Source organism: Arachis stenosperma, chromosome 8, assembly GCF_014773155.1.
Source record: "Arachis stenosperma cultivar V10309 chromosome 8, arast.V10309.gnm1.PFL2, whole genome shotgun sequence".
NCBI classification, from domain to species: domain Eukaryota; kingdom Viridiplantae; phylum Streptophyta; class Magnoliopsida; order Fabales; family Fabaceae; genus Arachis; species Arachis stenosperma.
Window position 1 is genome coordinate 2,332,994 of NC_080384.1, and position 22,036 is coordinate 2,355,029.

Here is a 22,036-nt window from a genome sequence, read left to right on the forward strand (position 1 = left end):
TTTTGCTCTTGCCTTTTCTTTTTTATTTCTTTTTTATTTTTGCCCCTTTTTTTTCGCAAGCCTTGTCATTCACTGCTTTTTCTTGCTTCAAGAATTAATTTCATGATTTTTCAGATTATCAATAACATTTCTCTTTGTTCATCATTCTTTCAAGAGCCAACAATTTTAACATTCATAAACTTCACTATCAAGAACATGCATTGTTCAAGCATTCATTCAGAGAATAAAAAATATTACCACCACATCAAAATAATTAAACTAATTTCAAGATAAAATTTAAAATCCAAGTACTTCTTGTTCTTTTGTAATTAAGCACATTTTTCATTTAAGAGAGGTGTAGGATTCATGGAATTATTCATAGCTTTAAGGCATAGACACTAGACACTAATGATCATGTAATGAAGACACAAATATAGACAAACATAAAGCATCAAATTCAAAAAACAGAAAAATAAGAACAAGGAAATCAAAGAACGGGTCCACCTTAGTGATGGCGGTTAGTTCTTCTTCTTTGAAGATCCTATGGAGTATTTGAGCTCCTCTATGTCTCTTCCTTGCCTTTGTTGCTCCTCCCTCATAGCTCTTTGATCTTCTCTAATTTCATGGAGTATGATGGAGTGCTCTTGGTGCTCCACCCTTAGTTGGTCCATGTTGTAACTCAAGCCTTCCAAAGAGGTGTTGAGTTGCTCCCAATAGTTGTGTGGAGGAAAATGCATCTCTTGAGGCATCTCAGGAATTTTCTTGATGAGGAATTTCCTCATGCTCTTGTTGAGATCCATGAGTGGGCTCTCTTGTTTGCTCCATCCTTTTCTTGGTGATGGGCTTGTCCTCTTCAATGAGGATGTCTCCTTCTATGTCAATCCCAGCCAAATTGCATAGGTGACAAATGAGATGAGGAAAGGCTAACCTTGCCAAAGTGGAGGACTTGTCAGCCACCTTGTAGAGTTCTAGAGGTATGATCTCATGAACTTACACTTCCTCCCCAATCATGATACTATGGATCATGATGGCCCGATCCACAGTCACTTCAGATCGGTTGCTAGTAGGAATGATGGAGCGTTGGATAAACTCCAACCATCCTCTAGCCACAGGCTTAAGGTCCAGTCTTCTCAATTGAATCGGATTGCCTCTTAAGTCTTTTTTCCATTGAGCTCCTTCCACACATATGTCCATGAGGACTTGGTCCAATCTTTGATCAAAGTTGACCCTTCTAGTGTAGGGGCGTGCGTTTTCTTGCATCATTGGCAAGTGGAACGCCAACCTTACATTTTTCGGACTGAAATCTAAGTATTTTCCCCGAACCATTGTAAGCCAATTCTTTGGATTCGGGTTCATACTTTGAACATAGTTCCTAGTGATCCATGCATTGGCATAGAACTCTTGAACCATTAAGATTCCGACTTGTTGAATGGGGTTGGTGAGAACTTCCCAACCTCTTCTTCGAATTTCATGTCGGATCTCCGGATACTCATTCTTCTTGAGCATGAAAGGGACCTCAGGGATCACCTTCTTCTTGGCCACAACTTTATAGAAGTGGTCTTGATGGACCTTTGAGATGAATCTCTCCATCTCCCATGACTCGGAGGTGGAAGCTTTTGCCTTCCCTTTCCTCTTTCTAGAGGTTTCTCCGGCCTTAGGTACCATAAATGGTTATGGAAAAATAAAAAGTAATACTTTTACCACACCAAACTTAAAAGGTTTGCTCGTCCTCGAGCAAAAGAAGAAAGAAAGAAGAGGGAGAAGAAGAAAATGGAGGAGATGGAGGGAGATAGAGGTTCGGCCAAGGGGGTAGGAGAGTGTTTGTGATGTGTGAAAATGAAGGAGTGAAGAGGGGGTATTTATAGGGAAAGAGAGGGAGAGTGGCTGAGTGGAATTGGGTGGGTTTGGGAGGGAAAAGTGTTTAAATTTGAAAGTGAGGTAGGTGGGGTTTTTGGGGAAGAGATATGGAGGTGATTGGTGAAGAGAATATAGGGAAGTGGATAGGATTTGATTGGTGAGTGGTGTTTTGGGTGGAGTGTTATAGAGATGAGTGAGGGGGAGAGAGAGAGAGGTGGGGTAGGTGGGGATCCTGTGAGGTCCACAGATCCTGAGAGGTCAAGGATTTCTCATTCCTGCTCCTTTTAGGCGTGTAAAACGCCCTTATTGTGCAATCCTGGCGTTTAACGCTAGACTGCTGCTTGTTTCTAGCGTTAAACGCCAGATTTTATACCATTCCTGGCGTTTAACGCTAAGCTGTTGCTTGTTTCTGGCGTTAAACACCAGTCTGGTGCCCATTTCTGGCGTTAAACGCCAGTCTGGTGCCAATTTCTGGCGTTAAACGCCCAGAATGATGCCAGACTGGGCGTTTAACGCCCATTCTGCTACTCTTACTGGCGTTTAAACGCCAGTAAGTTCCTCCTCCAGGGTGTGCTATTTTTAATGCTGTTTTTTATTTTTTTAATTTTTGCAGTTGTTTTTGTGACTCCACATGATCATCAACCTAAAGAAAACATGAAATAACATAGATAAATAAAAATTGGGTTGCCTCCCAATAAGCGCTTCTTTAATGTCAATAGCTTGACAGTGGGCTCTCATAGAGCCTCACAGATATTCAGAGCTTGGTTGGGGCCTCCCAACATCAAACTTAGAGTTTGGTTGTGGCCTCTCAACACCAAACTTAGAGTTTGGTTGTGGCCTCCCAACACCAAACTTAGAGTTTGAATGTGGGGGCTTTGTTTGACTCTGTATTGAGAGAAGCTTTTCATGCTTCCTCTCCATGGTTGCAGAGGGAGATCCTTGAGTCTTGAATACAAGGTAGTCCTCATTCAATTGAAGGACCAACTCTCCTCTGTCAACATCAATCACAGCTTTTGCTATGGCTAGGAAAGGTCTACCAAAGATGATGGATTCATCCTTCTCCTTTCCAGTGTCTAGGATTATGAAATCAGCAGGGACGTAAAGGCCTTCAACCTTCACTAGCACGTCCTCTACTAGTCTATAAGCTTTTTTCATGGATTTGTCTGCCATCTCTAATGAGATTCTTGCAGCTTGAACCTCAAAGATTCCCAATTTCTCCATGACAAAGAGTGGCATGAGGTTTATGCCTGACTCCAGGTCACATAGAGCCTTCTCAAAGGTCATGGTGCCTATGGTACAAGGTATTAAGAACCTTCCGGGATCCTCTTTCTTTTGAGGTAATGTTTGCCTAATCAAGTTATTCAATTCATTGGTGAGCAAGGGGGGTTCATCCTCCCAAGTCTCATTACCAAATTACTTGGCATTCAGCTTCATGATTGCTCCAAGGTACTTAGCAACTTGCTCTTCAGTAATATCTTCATCCTCTTCAGAGGAGGAATAGTCATCAGAGCTCATGAATGACAGAAGTAGGTTCAATGGAATCTCTATGGTCTCTAGATGAGCCTCAGATTCCTTAGGTTCCTCAAATGGGAACTCCTTTTTGTCCAGAGGACATCCCATGAGGTCTTCCTCACTGGGATTCACGTCCTCCTTCTCCTCTCTAGGTTCGGCCACACCAAGTAAGGTTCTGGCCTTGCACTCTCTTTCTGGATTCTCTTCTGTATTGCTTGGGAGAGTACTAGGAGGAGTTTCAGTGACTCTTTTACTCAGCTGGTCCACTTGTGTACTCCAAATTTTTTTAATTTTTTAAATACAAATCAGTGGGTCCGATTTGTGTACCCCAAATTTTTAAAATATTTTAAACACAAATCAGAGAGTCCGATTTGTGTACCTCCCATAGTTTTTAAAAAAACAAAAAATTATCACGTTAAGGTATAACACTCCTCCTACTTGCATATCCAAAATTTTTAGCCTAGAATAGAACAGATGATAATTTCGGCAGTTTGTTCTAAATCTGCCATAAATTGAACGATATGGTGGCTGGGGAATTAAACCGCTGCAGTAACTGTCCAAAATTATCAGATAGCGGCATTTTTTCAAATTGCCCCAAATTTGTCGCCGCTAACTTCCGTTTCTATTGTAGTGAAAAATTAGATTTAGTTGTACAAAAATCTTCATTTAATCAAGCACTAAGAATTTAGGAGTAAGAGTTGTGATTAAATCATACATTATGGACAAATTATTAGCAATCACAGTCTCATTACCTTGTTCTATCACATATGAAAAATAATCCAGCAACTTAGTCCACCTTGCATGCCTTTTGTTCAAGATCCCTTGAGCTATCAAATACAAAACATACAATACCTTGTCATATGTTGAAAACTTGAGACATGTTTCATGTAACTGCTCACCAAAGTTTTGAATTAGTTACCTTTCTAGTGAATTTTCAAAACCTTTAAAAGTTGACATAAAAATACTAGGCAATTCACGATTAGATATAAGAAATTAAAGACTCTTTGGAATTCAATGATACTAATACACTATTGTCTAAGTTAGAAATTTTTAGATTTTTCTCACATGTGTATTTATTAGTCCCAGTTTTTTTCTCTTATTGACTCCTCTCTTTCACTATTCTCTTTTTTCTCTCAAAACTCTCGCTTTCACTCAAACATTGATTTTTTCACTTAAACACTCACTCTCTTTTTGAGTTTATTTTCCTCTCAAATTCTTTTCTCTCTTGTTTTTCAAATTTTTCACATCACAAAGACCCGTTTGAACAATTCTGCAACACTGGTTCGGGTACACATCTTCATCTATAATATATTCAATAAATTCTTTCATCACTAACTTTGAAAAAGAATTAAAGATAGAATTAGAAGAAATCTTCTTATGTTGATTTATAAGATTCTTCTTAAAATCTGCAACTTTGAATTTTGTTTTATCCCCAAACTTTACTCCTGATAGAATTAGAATCAGAAGAACGTCAAGTTACCATAAATTGTTACATCTTCTCATAATATGTACCTTTTTTTTATGTGTGATCAAGTGAGGTGAGTGATTTTCTTTGTTTGTTGCATGAAAAAATTTGAAGGATCCAACCTAAAGAAATTCTTAGTGTTAGTTTCATTTGATATCAGAACTCAGGTATTAGATTAATTCTTATTAATCTATATTTGTTTTTCTTTTATTATAATAAAAGAATCCAGTGTCTGTCGTGTCTTTCTTTATATTCTTGTGTTCTTATTTTCTGTTTGCGTTTCATTATTGTTGATTTTATTGTTAAAAAAAAGCATACAGTTAAAAAAAAAGAAAAAAATACAAAAAAAATAAAAAAATAAAAAAATAGAAATTATCTTCCTTGTAAGTATTGTCCTTTTCATATACTATTTTTTTTACCTACAAGATTCGAGGACAAATTTTTTTTGCAGAGGAGAATGATACGTGCTTCAAATGTTCGTGATATGAAGAGTTCAAGTGTTATTTAGAAGATATTAGTTTATATTTTTAGAATGTTTTAATTTTATTTGATGTATTTTGATTTTATTTATTTAATTACTAGATTGGACCTTATGTTTATGGGCTTTAGGGTTTTCTTTGTTTTAACCTAATAAGAGGTTATAAATACCTCCTTAGTTATTGTAGTCGTAGCATAGAATGATTTAAATGTTTAAAAATCCCTTTTTGGTTTCGTGATGAAACCATGGTGTGGACAATTGAGGTTGAGGAGTCCCTCTCTTGTTGCATCGGGAAATTGGATAGAAGGTTGAGGAGTCTCTTCGATTCAATTTCAAAATTATGGCGTTGACAAGTTAGGTTGATGAGTCCCTTTCTTGTTGCGTCAAGAAATTGGATAGAAAGTATAGTGATTCTCTTTGTACTCAATTTCAATCTATCTATTTAGTTCCTATTTCAATTTCAATGTACCTTTTCTATTCAGTTTGAATCTTTATCTTTTTGTTTATCTTTTATTTCTTTATGATTTGGTATCAGAGCTTAAGTATTAGATTAATTCTTATTAATCTATGTTTGTTTTTCTTTTATCATAAAAAAAGAATCCAGTGTCTGTCGTGTCTTTCTTTATGTTCTTGTGTTCTTGTTTTCTGTTTGCGTTTCATTATTGTTGATTTTATTGTAAAAAAAAAGCATACAGTTCAAAAAAATACAAAAAGAAAGAAAAAAAATAAAAAAATAGAAATTATCTTCCTTGTAATTATTGTCCTTTTTATATACTATTTTTTCCACCTACAAAATTCGAGGACGAATCTTTTTTGAAGAGGAGGAGAATGATACGTGCTTCAAATGTTCGTGATATGAAGAGTTCAAGTGTTATTTAGAAGATATTAGTTTATATTTTTAGAATGTTTTAATTTTATTTGATGTATTATTATTTTATTCATCTAATTACTAGATTGGACCTTATGTTTATGGGCTTTAGGGTTTTCTTTGTTTTAACCTAATAAGAGGTTATAAATACCTCCTTAGCTATTATAGTTGTAGCATAGAATGATTTAGAGGTTAAACCCCCTTTTTTTTGGTTTCGTGAAGAAACCATGGTGTAGACAATTGAGGTTGAGGAGTCACTCTTTTGTTACATCGGGGAATTTGGTAGAAGGTTGAGGAGTCCCTTCGATTCAATTCCCAAACTATGGCGTTGACAAGTTAGGTTGAGGAGTCCCTTTCTTGTTGCGTCAAGAAATTTGGTAGAAAGTAGAGTGATTCTCTTTGTACTCAATTTCAATCTATCCTTTTTATTTTTATTTCAATTTCAATGTATTCTTTTTTTATTCAGTTTGAATCCTTATCTTCTTGTTTATCTTTTATTTCTTTATCAGGCCATTTTTGTTTTATTGGTGAATAATTAAGCCTAAAGATTGTGAGTTATGAGAGAAGGGGATAGCGAATCAAATATCGCAATTCTTCAAGGCGTGTGTTATACACACTTTCCTTTAGGCTTAATTTGCCCCCCACCAATGAACAATGGTGTGCAAAATGGGTTACTGGCAAATTTTCTATATGATACAATGAAGAACACTTGACTTATTTATGCACTCACACAGACAAACTTTACACTAAATGATAACTTACAGAATAATATTCTATATTCTTCATTTTGCACGTAAAGAAAGTATTGAGATGGATTGTTCAGCAATAATGAAATAAGGAAAATTTATAGATACAAAGTATATGCAACAAACAGCTACGTACTCAACAGACACAACTTTTTAAATAGTTATAACCTTTCAATAGACATAACTTTTCAAATAGTTACAACCTTTTAACAGTCATAACTTTTGAATAAGTCACAACTTTATGAAGAGATGTGACTCTTCAAAATAGCTTTTCACATGTTTTAAAAATATATCTCACAGATGTAGTGACGTGCAAAGGGAAATGTACCTTGAGGACGCTCGAGAAAAATTGTTAAATTTCTGAACTTAATCTTAATCTTTTTATATTTCAAAATTAAATTTTGATAAAAGTTAAATTAGTTATACTTAGAGTTGGTGACCTATATTTTTCTATTATATTATAGACAAATAAATTCGTAGAAGGCCGAGTGGATTAGTAGAATATCCTTTTATACAAGACCTGTCTTAACAAATGCGGGAATGAAGAAGCGACATGGAATTGTCGGTTAGAACTTAGAACAAGAGTAAAATCCCCTTCCTGTATGGAAAGAAAGTAGTTAGCAGTAAATACGCAATATTAATACTGTTTTCACTCATACCTTGTTTATTATGAATGCACTTTATTTACTTATGATGATAAATAAACTAATGAAGTATAAGTTAACATTACAGTTTACACTATATTACACATAATACACTTGGTGTCGAAATCAGTTTCAAATATACATAATGCATAGCAGTGGCCAGTGGCAAGTGGCAACCTATTGTGGGGGCGTTGGTTGGTTATTGTTAAGTAACTTTTAGTAGGTCTAATCTGATCACATATTACGCCACAATAATGCAGCACACTTTGTCACAACCAAAAGACAATAATGTAAGATTACTACTGCATTATAATTTATTAAAATCCAATTATTTAAATCTATTTTTGGTGTAGTTTTTCACTCCACCTAATTGATCCTATTAATCTTTCTTTTTTACTGTGTAACCTCTGCAATGTGTTATCTAAATTCCTCCTGTAATATTCTAACATGGTAGATGGAAAGATCATATGGGAACTAGAATCCTAGAATCAATAATCACAACATTTCTTTTTCCAACTTTGGCAGAACAGGAGAAGCAAAGAAAAGGTAAAATGACTAAAATCTCGTCACTCATACTCAATATTCTTCTTGAGGAGAGAGTGGCCAACAGTAATCATACAAACCAACCATCCTCTTTCCATATTATTCCACCTTTAATCATATCACATTGCCTCAGTCTCAATTACCTTACACAAAATATAATTACATTACAACAACCTCATTTGCACACAAAACGGAAAACGAATTGTCTCAATTCAGACACCAATTGCATTATAACTAGATTAAAGTATATATCACACTTAAATTCAACCTGTTAATTTTTTTTAATAATAAAAGTACTTAGAACACTAAAAATTAGATAAACTATAATCCGATCTTCTATTATAATATTGTCTTTTTTTTGTATCATTGTATAAACTAATATATCTTACATTTTTTATTATTAAAAAAGGAATTTTTACCACATTGAATATTCAAAATTTTCTTTTATAAAAGGCGTGAATTACTTTTGATAGCACAGGAAGTACCTTTTTCTCTCAATCAACGCACATTCTCTCCAATCATGCCACATTTTCGATTAAAAAAAAAAAATCATACCACGTTTTTCTAGAAATTATTTTTAATATAAAAATAAAAATAGTATTTTGGTTAAATATTGATGTTTAAAATGTATAACAGTATTATGAATGTGAAAAAACATGTCTAAGTTTGCCAGAATATTAACGCGTGTCCAATATATACCTTGTGTGTTATCAGAATGATAAAAATTGTCCAACACACATTCTTATCCTACAAAATGTCAACATTCTAGCTAATAAGCAAAATGTGTGTTGAACACGTTTTCTACACATCCATAATAATATACTTCAAATATCAATATTCAACTAAAATATTATTTTTATTTCTATCTTAAAAATAATTTCTTTCCTTTTTTTTTGCAAATATGATTGCTGTTCCAAATTATAAAAAAATTGAGGTAATTAATATTTTTTATTTTGTCTTAATTAATTCTCTTTTAATACGGGCTTCCTCCTCCCCTCCCTCTTTTCCATGATCTTACCAGTCACCAATCAAGAACCTTCTTCCCCACCTTTTAATTTCAAAAAACACACTAATCCTTTGCTCCCCTCTCACACTTCCTCCCCCACACCATATCATGGACAAGGTTCCTCTTCTTATTCTTACTTTGGCATTGGCGTTTATGTGCTTCAAATGTGAGAGTGCACCACAAAATGATACACACGCACTCACCCAATTCCGCCTCCAAACCGACGCACACGCCTCTCTCCTAACAAACTGGACAGGCGCCGATGCTTGCGCCGCGGCCTCCACTTGGCGCGGCGTCGAGTGCTCCCCAAACGGCAGAGTGGTGGCACTCTCCCTCCCTTCCCTCAATCTCCGAGGCCCCATCCATTCCCTTTCATTACTCTCCTACCTCCGATTCCTTGATCTCCACGACAATCGCCTAAACGGCACCGTTTCCACTCTTTGCAACTGCACCGACCTCGAACTCCTCTATCTCTCCGGCAACGACTTTTCCGGCGAGGTTCCTCTGGAGATTTCCTCCCTCAGGCTCCTCGTGAGGCTTGACATCTCCGATAACAACCTCCGAGGACCGGTTCCCAAGGAAATTTCAAGTTTAACTCACCTCCTCACGCTCCGCCTCCAGAACAACGCTCTTTCCGGCGAAGTCCCCGATTTCTCTTCTTCCCTCGTTAACCTCAAGGAGCTCAACATAACCAATAACGAACTCGTCGGACACTTACCGAATTCCATGCTCAACAGGTTTGGTATTGCAAGCTTCGCTGGGAATGGCGCACTTTGTGGTGATTCACCACTGCCAAAATGTTCCTCCACCGAGACTCCTTCTCCTTCGTCCTCTTCTGATAACAAAACTGTTCCTTCAAACCCAAACGTCATACCGAAAACGAGTAGCGTAGTCGCAGTTCAGAAGAACCCACCATCACGGAAAGGTTTAAGTCCGGGGATGATCGTGGCAATTGTAGTGGCGGTTTGCGTGGTGTTTCTTGTGGTTGTCTCTTTCACCGTGGCGCATTGCTGCTCCGGTGGGAGAACCTCAAACTCAATGGTGGGGCTGTCCTACACAAAACTTCATTTTTACTCGCATACACTACTGCATGCGTATTGTATACATATTCAATTATACATACATGTGCGTCATACTGTGATTTTAAAAATCGGATTTCAAATGAGAAAAGCTGGAGGCCGTTCATTTTTTATTTATACTACTATTTTACGGATGTATTTAGACTTTTCTTTCTATATCAATAAATTTGTGGACTGATTATTGACTGAAAACAATAATTTGTGTATGTTATTTGGCCTAAAACAAAAATTTGTGCTGATACAGTAACATTGTTGATTTTAAATTTCTTAAAATTGCTATATTTGTGTATGTTATTTAATACTTGTATTCGTATTTATGCAATGTATATAGGTTGGGAGTGAAAGCGGCAAGAGGAAGAGTGAGAGCAGCTACGGGGTGTACGCTAGTGGCAGCGGGGCAGAAAGGGACAGTGATGGAACGGTGGACACTGAGCGGAGCAGGCTGGTGTTCTTCGACAGGAGAAGCCAGTTTGAGCTGGAGGATCTGCTTCGCGCATCGGCAGAGATGCTCGGGAAGGGGAGCTTGGGGACTGTGTATAGGGCGGTGCTGGATGACGGGTGCACGGTGGCGGTGAAGAGGCTGAAGGATGCGAACCCTTGTGAGAGGAGCGAGTTTGAGCAGTACATGGATGTTGTGGGGAAGATGAAGCACCCAAACATTGCGAGGCTCATAGCGTTTTACTATGCCAAGGAAGAAAAGCTTCTTGTCTATGATTATCTTCCCAATGGAAGCTTGCATACACTTCTTCATGGTTAGTTGGGTTTAGTTTTAGTTATGTTAGCTTATTTTAAATTTGTTCAACATGGTAATGGTGTATATGGACAGGGAACCGTGGAGCAGGAAGAATCCCATTAGATTGGACGACAAGAATAAGCCTGGTGTTAGGAGCAGCCAGAGGACTAGCTCGCATTCATGCAGAGTACAGTGCTGCCAAGATCCCTCACGGCAACATCAAATCTTCCAACGTCCTTCTCGACAAGAACGGCGCTGCATGCATCTCCGACTTCGGCCTCTTCCTCCTCCTTAATCCCGTCCACGCCATAGCCAAGTTGGGCGGTTACAAAGCACCGGAGCAATCAGAACACAAGAAACTTTCCCAGCAAGCCGATGTCTACAGCTTCGGCGTCTTGATCTTGGAGGTTCTAACTGGCAAAGCACCGTCTCATCAGCATCCTTCCATGCCGCGACCTCGGACGGAGTTGGAGGAACCACACTTGGATCTTCCCAAATGGGTTCGTTCCCTTGTGAAGGATAGTGAGGAGTGGAACGCGGAGGTGTTTGATCAGGAACTGCTGAGGTACAAGAACATTGAGGATGAGCTTCTCGCCATGATGAATGTTGGGTTGGTTTGTACGGAATTGGAGCCTGAGAAGAGGCCAACTACGTTGGAAGTTGTGAAGATGATTGAGGATATCAGGGTGGAACAATCGCCTCTTGTGGAGGATTTTGATGAGTCGCGCAATTCGCTTTCGCCTTCCATTCCCACCACTGAAGATGGCATGGCCTAGCTTAATAATGCTTACACTCTTCATTTCAAGATATCTGTCATTTTGAAGAAGCCGTATATTTATAACTTTGGATCCGGATACAATTTGGGGAGTATCTGAGTATCCCTTGATGAATCTGATTGTTCATTTCTGCACTGGTTCCTCTGTTCTCTGGTTGCATTATTATCTGCCTATTGTCACTTGTTGTACTGGGTGATACTTCAAATAATTGTGTTAATTATTGTTGTTATTGATTTCTGTGTGATTTATGCGCTTAGTCATGAAATGTTATCTATTACTGCTTGTATGCAGCTAGTAAGTAGAGTCTGATATTTTTTTTTGCAGCTGATTAACTTAGAGTATGTGGTGATATTTATTAGTTGAATTCTAGATGCACATTTTGGGGTTTATGCTAAAGCGGATCTTGAGACATAAGTACATAACTAGTCTCTGTATCAACTGGCCCCACTTGCAGTTGAGATTCTCGTAAAGTATGCAGTGACTGTTTTATAATGCAAAGTAAATCGATGAGCAGTGAAAAAATAGATTTTAAGAGGAAAAACAAACGAAACAAAGACAGACAGGTGAGTGGTGTGTGTCGGCATGCTAGAGAAAATTTAACTTTTTAAGAATAAAAATGTTTTATGTAAGGTAGAAATTCATTTCCAGTCAACTTTACATGAAGTTATTTCTAGATAAATAACATGTGTTATCATTTGATTTTAAAAAAATCAGTTTATTTTATATAAATGATTTCTTTGTGAAACCAATTCATATAATTATGATGTTAAATTTTTTATTTTATTTTATTTTAAAAACAAATTGATTAATTTAATTTGAAAAATTGTAGTTAATTATCTACTATATAATTTTCTTTTAACTAAAATTATAATTAAAATCATTAAAAAATAAGATTACCTAGTATATTGGACCAGCTCAATGTTAATCAGATTTTTTATTTCTATTATAAAATATAAAAAAAATTAATTCTCAAACAAAAATTATGTTATTTTTTAGGAAAATATTTTTTTTAATGTGTTTTCATAAAGTTTGCACAAAATTCACCTATCACATTCACTAAACTTATTTATTTACGTAAAGTTTGTTTATGGACTCAACAAACTTGTTTACATTTTAATACGACTTGAATTGTATTAGTATATTTTTATTTTTTAATCAATTTAATTTCATTTAAATAATTAGAATTTAAATTATAAAATTTATATTAGTTTGTAATTTAAAATTTAAATAGATATAATTTAAATTAATGATTTATAAAATTGTATGTATTCATATTATTATGCTCATATGATTAATTATATTTATTCGATTTAAAAAAAACAATTGTTAATTTTTAACTAACAAATAAATACACTTATATTATTTTTAAATTAAAATTTTTAAATAAATATACTCTTATTATTTCAATTTTTTAATTTAAATAAACATATTTGTATTATTTTAAATAAAATTTAAAATTAATATAAGTAAGTTTATTTAAAATTTGAAATTTTAAAATTTTAAATAAACACATTCTTATTATTTTAAAATTTTTTAAATTTAAATAAACATACTCATATTATTTTAAATAAGTATATTCTTTTAACTTGAAAATAATATGAATGTATTTAAATAAAAAAATTAACCACCGTTATTTTTTTAAATTGAATAAATATAATTAATTATATGAGTAAATACATACAATTTTATAAATCATTAATTTAAATTATATCTATTTAAATTTTAAATTACAAACTAATACAAATTTTATAATTTAAAATTCTAATTATTTAAATAAAATTAAATTGATTAAAAAATAAAAATATACTAATACAATTCAAATAGTATTAAAACATAAACAAGTTTGCTGAGTCCATAAACAAACTTTATGTAAATAAATAAGTTTAATCAATGTGATGGGTGAATTTTATGCAAACTTTATGAAAACACAATAAAAAAAATTAAATCCTAAAAAATAACATGATTTTTTTTAGAATTAATTTTCTTATATTTTATAATAAAAAAACTGATTAACATTGAGCTGGTCCAATATATTAGATAATTTTATTTTTTTAAATGTAATTTTGGTTAAAAATTATATAGTAAATAATTAACTACAATTTCTCAATTTAAATTAGTCAATTTATTTTTAAAATAAAATATGGTAAAAAATCTAACATCATAGCTACATCAATTGGTTTTTTAATTAAATTATTTATATAAAATAAATCATTTTTTTTAAACCAAATGATAACATATGTCATCCATCCAAAAACAAGTTCATATGAAGTCGACTGCATATGCGTTTCTGCCTTTATGTAACTTTTTTCATTTTGACTAATGTTATAGGTAAATTCTATGATGTAGAAGGAAGATTCTTTCTATACCTATATATTTTTGTTGTCAAGAGTAATAAGTGATAAGTGTCTAAAAAGAGAAGAGTTGAGGACAATGTTTCATAATGTTCAAGTAAGTTTCAGTGTATTTTGTTTCCTGAAGTACGTGAAGGGATTTATTGATTAAATATGACAAATGTGATTATAATGATGGCTTCAGTTTAAATGGTTTTTTTTATAAAATACTATCCATTTTGAGTCGTATCATATTCACAAAATGGTTATATTTTTTGTTTGCATTAAAATGCGTACTAAGTATTCATATGCTTAGACTCATTTTAACTAAATTCATATACGAAACGTAAGCAAAATAAAAACGTCCCCATTTAATTTTATAGAAAAAAAAACAAAAATTTATCAATTGTTAATTAAGGACTAATATAAGTAGGTTTATCGATTACGTTGTAGGGGATATTACTGCTGATTAAAAAACAAAATAAAAATAATGAGTTGTTACCTAATCAATTTTTTCTCTTTTTGATAAATGTATATTTTCTGTCAAATTTTTTTTTTGAATTTTTTTATTAATCAATACAAAAATAGTTGCTATGTAAGTTGCTTGGTTAAGTGATTTAGAGTTCAATGACAATATTAATAAATTATTTGGTCTTTACCTTTAAAATAATAATGTTTATGTCATTCTAAAAATCTCTAATTAAAATTTTAAACAAAAGCTAACATAAATGTTGAGTTTTTGGATTAAAGATTGATATTTAAGATTTAAGAATTAGAATTTATGGTTCATAGAATAATATTATATTTAAGAATAAGTCCATGATTTAAAATGGTTTAGGTTTTAAATTTTATGAATGTTTAGTTTACCGTTAGAATTTAAAAATAAAGGTTAAAAATTTAGGGTTTAAAGTTTATGGTTTACAATTTAGGATTTAAATTTAGAGTTTAAGATTTATGGATTAGGATTTAGAATGTACGATTTAGGATTTAGAATATGCAGTGTAAAATTTAGCGTTGAATATTTATAAATAAGTGTTTACGGTTTAGGCGATATACGTTTAGTATTTAAAGTATTAATTTAAATAAATATTTTGAAATAATTATTGAAATACAGTAGAAGTAGAAATATGATTAGAATAATAATTACTTAGTAATAAAAATTTTAATTAGTACTATATACTTTAAAAAATATATTAATTTATTTATATATAAATAATTAAATATATTTATATATGAATATGTAATTATATATACATATTAAAATAAGTAGTTATTAATAAATATTTGGGAGTTAACTTTATTTTTTAGTGTAAATAAAAGAAATTAATTCATAAAAAAGGGGAGTGTACATTCCATGTGAGTTTAGAGGGATTACTTTGATGAGTAGATATAGCTTTTTTGTAAGTCTAGCAACTCACAAAAATACAATTTAAAATTCAATGAGAAAAAAAGAGCTATACATTAGTCCTTAATTGATAGTTGATAAATTTTTTGTATTTTTTTATAAAATTAAATGGGGGCATTTTCATTTTGTTTATGTTTCGTATATGAATTTAACTAAAATAGGTCTAAAGTATATAAATATTTAGTACGTATTTTAATGTAAAACAAAAATATAACTATTTTATAAATATGACATGACCCACAATTAATAGAATTTTACAAAAATCATTTAAAGTGAGGCCTATCATCATAATCACATTTGTCATACTTAATCAATAATTCTTTCACGTGTTTTATGGGACAAAGCACACTAAAACTTACTGAATATGACAAGACATTGTCCTCAACTCTTCTCTCTCTAAACACTTGTCACTCACTATTCTTGACAACAAAAATATATAGATATAGAAAGAATCTTCCTTCTACATCATAGAATTCACCAACGTTATAAGTACTATTTTTGTATATACATCTGTTCGGAAGTCATGCTGAGCTACCGAACTTATAGGGAACTTCTTCCTTTCTCCAATGCAAACTAGGCTGAGAGGGTAATTTGTAAAAATATTCCAACTTTTAAATTAGATGGTATCTTAAGATGTTATGTGAAACTCTACTTATCCTATTTCATCTTTCTATTTTAATTATGTGTCGTTGTATTTAGGTATAATTTGGTTTTTGATTCTTTTGTTGGGGTGAATCATCACTGTTAGTCAACATTTTTGGGATGTGCTTTGATGAAAAATGAAGATATTCAATCATTCAAATGGTTATTTGAATGTTGTCTTCATTGCATGGGAGGCAATGTTCCAAAAGAAATTCTTACCGATTAATGCGCATTGATGCAAAGGGTTATTGAGGCTTGTATACCTACAAGTATTCACCGGTGGTGTATTTGACATATCATGAAGAAGGTCCCAAGTAAATTAAATGGCTACAAGCAACACGAGAAAATTGTACCCGAGATGAGTCATGTTGTATGGAACTCTCTTACAAAGAAGCATTTGATAGGAATTAGAATGATTTTTTGATGAAGTTCGGTGTTGGAGACAACAAGTGGCTTTCAGGTAATAGTGTCTTTATTAGGATTAACTGATATTTTTATGTGTTTCGGTGTAATGGTGCCCAATAGAGGTGTTAAACTGTATGTCTTTTGATGTATTTTCAGTTCTGACTTAGTATTTTTATGAATTTTTCAGAGCTTTACGAAGCTCGTCATTTATGGATTCTAGTTTATCTAGATCACCACTTCTAGGCCGGGATGAGAAGCAGACATAGCAGTGAGAGCATGCATTCTTTTTTTTAACAAGTTTACTACGCGCAACAGTTTACTTATATAATTCGTCAAATAGTATGATAATTTCCAAGGAAGTAGATAACAGAGAGAGAGAATCGGATGTTGCATATTTTTATATTGTCATACCTTGTGCAACAAAATCCTCAATAGAATGAAGCTCAATTTCAGCATGTGTATACTCAAGCGAAGTTTAGGAAAATCTAAGCACAATTTAGAGGAAAGGTGAATTGCATCACAAGAGCAACTTAGTTCGCTCTAGGTTATACGATATATGAAGTTTTGGAACAGGTATCAAACTTAACATTCAACAAGTTTACAGTTACATATGACATTATATCAGCTCAATTTAAATGTCAGTGGTTATTATTTGAGTCAAGAGGGATATTGTTCAGTCATTCTCTGAGCGCGTTATGCTTTGAGCAAGTAAATAAAGTGTCACCAAGATATATATTGGAACAATGGAGCAAGAACGTAAAGAGGAGACACACACATATCAAGAGCAGCCACGACGAACCTCCATTGGAGCCAAAAAGTAGGAGATTTGATGATTTGGTGTTTTAATCACAAAATATTTGTGAATTTGCATCATAATTTGAGGAGTTGATTACGATTCTGCACCGTGCTTACGATAATGTTATGGCTGAGATGAAAAAATACAAAGCCAAAAGTAAATGAAAATGTTCGCTATCTCACCATGATGCTTCGTTGGGAAGATATTAACGAGTTTCAAAGCCCTCCATGGATTAGAACAAGAGGACGTTCGAAAAATAGATTGGGGTCAAACACTCAAAAAACAAATTGCAAATGTTTCAAAGAAAAAGAAAAGAAAGATCTAACCAAGGTAAAAGTGATGTTCGTTAAATACAAAAAATTGAGTTTGTGCATGTTAATAGTTGTGGTAATATATGATTTACTTTTTTCAATTGAACCTTTTTTATGGTGGTTTTGTGGTGCAGTCAAATTTCGTAAAGTTATCATGGACATGTTATGAATTATCAGTTCAGAGATTCAGTAGCATAGGATAGTTTTTCTGGTGTAGTGTGACACTATTTTGGTGTACTGTGAAACAATTTCTGTGCATTCTGCATACTCCTCTTTTTTACATTTTCTTCATTTGTTTCATTTTGACATGTTGTTTATTTTGAAATTAGTGTCTTCAACTATCTAAAGGAATTTATTTATTTTAAATATACAATACATAAACAATTCAATACTTAAGGAGGGTAACAATTCAAATTACAGAGTTTTCGTATCTCATGGTTATAATTTACAGAAAAATATGTATGCATGTTTTTTCAGTGTATTTTGAATAGTTTACGGTGTATTCGTAAAGAAATTTGGTGTTTATGACAATTTATCCTGTTTTTCTAGATTTTTTTAAACCTGGATTCATTCAGATTAATAACATTTCAATATAGACAGCTTCATAGAAGTTTATTTTTTACAAAAAAATTTATAAAAAGCTTGGATTAAATATTCACAAAGATAGAAAGTATGTGTTCAAACAGACAATTTAGTACACAATTTTTAACAATGTGTGATGTAGTATTATCGTTGGTTAGGAATTTCACACAAATAATCTCGTCGAAGTATAGTTTCCAACCACCAAATAACACTCAATCAAAGTTTAATTTTGGTTGTCAGAAGTCTAACCCAATAAAAATAACCGAGTATTAGTCCAGGGTCGTTCTTCCTAGGAATCACAATCGAGTGCTCAATTATTGGTTATGAGTTTCACGAGTTAGGTTGATAAAGAAACAAGAATTTAAATGACAATAAAATAAAGCAAACAACGAAGGATAGCAAATACTAAAAAGAGGCATTCATGGCAAGGTTTGAGAATTTAGGCTTCCTATCCTAGTCATTAATCATGATACAATACTTAACAAGAGCTAATCCTATTTCGTCATCTCCAACATAGGAAGAAGGTATAATGTTATCTTCATGTTGAGAGAAATTCAAATAGGACTAGTGAATCTCAATCCATAAGTCCTAATCAACTTACTAATTGAATTAGCAAGAGATTAGAGTCAATGGAAATAATATTAACTAATAACTCTAGATCACTAATCTAAATTGGGTATTAATGACTCAAGATCACCTAATTTCTCTTTCCAAGCCAAGAATGCTCAAAAAGTTATTCTAACATCCAACCAAGCATTTTTTCAAACACTTGGAAGGCATGAAATAAAAGCATGGTAAATTGCAAGAATAATAAAATCTGCAACAACCCAATACAAGAAAATAACAACAAGAACTCAAGCAAACATCAAAGAAACATAAAAAGACATCAATTGCATTAAAGAAAATTAAAATCAATAAAAGTTCATCAACATAAAAAGAGGTATAAAAGGGAAATTAACAATGCAAACTAAGAAAATAAAGATGTAGAAACAAGAAATTGTAAAGAAAACTAAATGAAAACAAGAAATTAAACCCTAAATCTAAGATGAAATTAACCTAAAACACTAATTCTAGAGAGAAAAGGGAACTTCTCTCTCTAGAAAACTACTCTACATGGTCCTAAGCAAATCTAATTGCTCCCCTCCTTTGTCCATCTTGAGTTCTGCATCAAATAGCCTCAGAAATGAGTTGGATTTGGGCCTGGTTGGCTCAGAAATCGCCCCTAGCGTATTGCCTTCAATGAGGTCACGTGCCTAACGTCACGCGTGTGCGTGGTCGACGCGTGTATGTTTCTGAAATTCATCCTCACTCGTAGGCGTCGTGCGCATGGCCATGAATGTCCTTCTCACACGTACATGTGGACGAGGCGTGCGCATGGCTCTGAATTCTCCAAATGCTCATTTCATCATGAATTCTCCACTTTAAATGTTTTTCTCTTCACTTCTTCCATCCAATACTTGCCTTATGAATCTGAAATCACTCAACAAACATATCAAGGCATTGAATGGAATTAAAGTTGATTAGAATTAGCAATTTAAAGGCCTAAAAAGCATATTGTCACTCTTAAGCACAAATTAGGGAGAATTTCAAAAAACATGCTATTTCATTGAATAAATGTGGGATAAGTTGATAAAATCTCCTAAATTCAACACAAGATTAACCACAAAATTGAGGTTTATCAAACTTCCCCACACTTAAACTAAGCATGTCCTCATGCTAAACTCAAGAAAGAGACAAAGGGTATCACTACAAAAAAACTTGGTAATTACGGCGGTTTTTTAAGGTTATTACGACGGTTTGAACCGCCATTATTACCTTGAATGGCGACCAAGAAAAACCGCCGGAATTTTAAGCGCCATTTGGTTATTACGGCGGTTTTTAAAAAACCGCCACAATTCCCATGGTTAAAACAGCGGTTTTTTAACATGTTAAAACGGCGGTTTAAACCGCCGTTATTTTCGGATAAAACGGCGATTTTTTTGTTGGTTAAAACGGCGGTTCAAACTGCCGTTATTTCCAGATAAAATGGCATTTTAAATTGGTTAAAATGGTGGTTCAAACCGTCGTTATTTTTGGATAAAACGGCGGTTTTTTGGTTGGTTATAACGGCGGTTTGAACCGCCGTTATTTTCGGATAAAATGGTGTTTTTAATTTGTTAAAATGGCCGTTCAAACTGCCGTTATTTTCGGATAAAACGGCATTTTTATTGTTGATTAAAACGGCGGTTCAAACCACCATTATTTTCGAATAAAACGATATTTTTTAATTGGTTAAAATGACGTTTGAAACTGACATTTTTACCAAGTTAAAATGACATTTTATGTTGTTTAAAACGGCATTCATGAATTGCTGTTTTTACTGAACAAAAATGACATTTTTATCGTTTAAAAAGGCATTTTTAACTATTATTTTTACCACGTTAAACAAACAATCTTTTGTTTAAAATTTTATAATAACAAAAAATCAGAACCCATAAACAAAATATTACATCACTCAAATAAAATATCAAACATAATATATAATTTTTTTTATTAGTACTAGAAATTAGAAGTAATAATTTCTATACAAATAATTAAGCAAATTATATCCATTAATTATTACTTTGAGAAGTATTAGCATAGGCATGCAAAAAAAGGAGCTCGAAGGACATGAGCTGTGAGCTAAAAAGTCAACTTCTAGCATCATAACATTTCTAGTAGTATTGGCATGAGCTTGAGAAATTAACCCACCAGAATTCCTAGTCTCCAAAGAATTTTCTTTGACTTTCCACTGCTTTTAAGCCTCTTCAAATTCTTGTCCTGAAGAACGTTCTTTATAGCCACAGTTTCACCAGTCTCCAAGCAATTTTCCTGAACAACAAAACACAAAAAATTTTAACCATAGTGTATATATATATATATATATATATATATATATATATATATATATATATATATATATATATATAAAATGCTTAAGCTTCTCAAGTTTAGATACCAAATGTCCAGATAGATTAGAGTTATCAAGATCCCTGCAAAAAGTAACACAAGATGATCAATTTAAAAGAAAATGTCAATGGAACACTAACTACTTCATTCAACCTAAAATTCATAATATCTATTTCCAAAATATAACATTAACAGGTTAAATGAAAATCAAATCAAGCATCAAAGAGATAATTAGCCTCTGTCATAAAACAAAAACAGTGTATATATTAGAGGCATCCTACAAGACATATAATTAAGAATAAATCATTAAGAAACCTAAAGCATCATTCGGTCATCACAGCATTTAAGTATCAAAATTCTACCTACTGGTTTGTCAGCTTAAAGTTTGGAATGTAATGAGTCACGGTAAGCATCACCTTTTGTGGACTAAGAGTAACCTTTTCTTCACAAACTGAACCAAGCTCTGCAAATAAAGCTTAACATGATATAGATAGCCGAATTAGTTACCTGCAAAATGAAACATTGTATAACCCATGCAATGGTTTAGCTTGGTTGTTACTTGTTTGGAAAGCTAAATTGTCTCATCATGTAATTTAAAATGGATAATATAGCCATTTTGATGGTTGAAAAATTTATTAACAAAAATGATCCAAAAACTAATTTATTAACAAAATTGTATACGTGAAGTTTGAAACCTTCCTAAAATTGTATACTAATTTATTAATTTGGTTGTGCAGAAATTTGAAACCTTCCTAAAGTTGCAATTTAAATTTGTTGCGTCAATCGGAATTAATAAGACAAAAAATGACTAGTTCTAAACAAACAAAGCATAAGACAAAGAAAACTAACCTTCAAGACAGCTACCACATGAAGTCAATGGCTAAACTTGCTGACACAGTTAAGAGGATAGGTCAAACCAACTATTTCAACTTTCAATATAGAAGCTTTACT

At 32.9% G+C, this 22,036-nt stretch overlaps 1 protein-coding gene across 1 annotated transcript; it reads left to right on the forward strand.

Moving 5' to 3' along the window:
- The first annotated feature begins 9,127 nt into the window (after positions 1–9,127).
- LOC130943810 (leucine-rich repeat receptor-like protein kinase PXC1) lies at positions 9,128–11,901 on the forward strand. The gene is made up of 3 exons (XM_057871836.1): positions 9,128–10,139; positions 10,509–10,929; positions 11,004–11,901. The coding sequence occupies exons 1-3, from the start codon at positions 9,207–9,209 to the stop codon at positions 11,684–11,686; spliced, it is 2,037 nt and encodes a 678-aa protein (XP_057727819.1). The 5' UTR covers positions 9,128–9,206; the 3' UTR covers positions 11,687–11,901.
- Positions 11,902–22,036: the final 10,135 nt, after the last annotated feature.

Excerpts from the sequence above, each read along its gene's own strand:
- LOC130943810 (XM_057871836.1), top strand. The coding sequence starts at position 9,207 with ATGGACAAGGTTCCTCTTCTTATTCTTACTTTGGCATTGGCGTTTATG. Across the intron at positions 10,140-10,508 it reads GGAGAACCTCAAACTCAATG|GTTGGGAGTGAAAGCGGCAA; the intron begins GTGGGGCTGTCC and ends CAATGTATATAG. Across the intron at positions 10,930-11,003 it reads CTTGCATACACTTCTTCATG|GGAACCGTGGAGCAGGAAGA; the intron begins GTTAGTTGGGTT and ends GTATATGGACAG.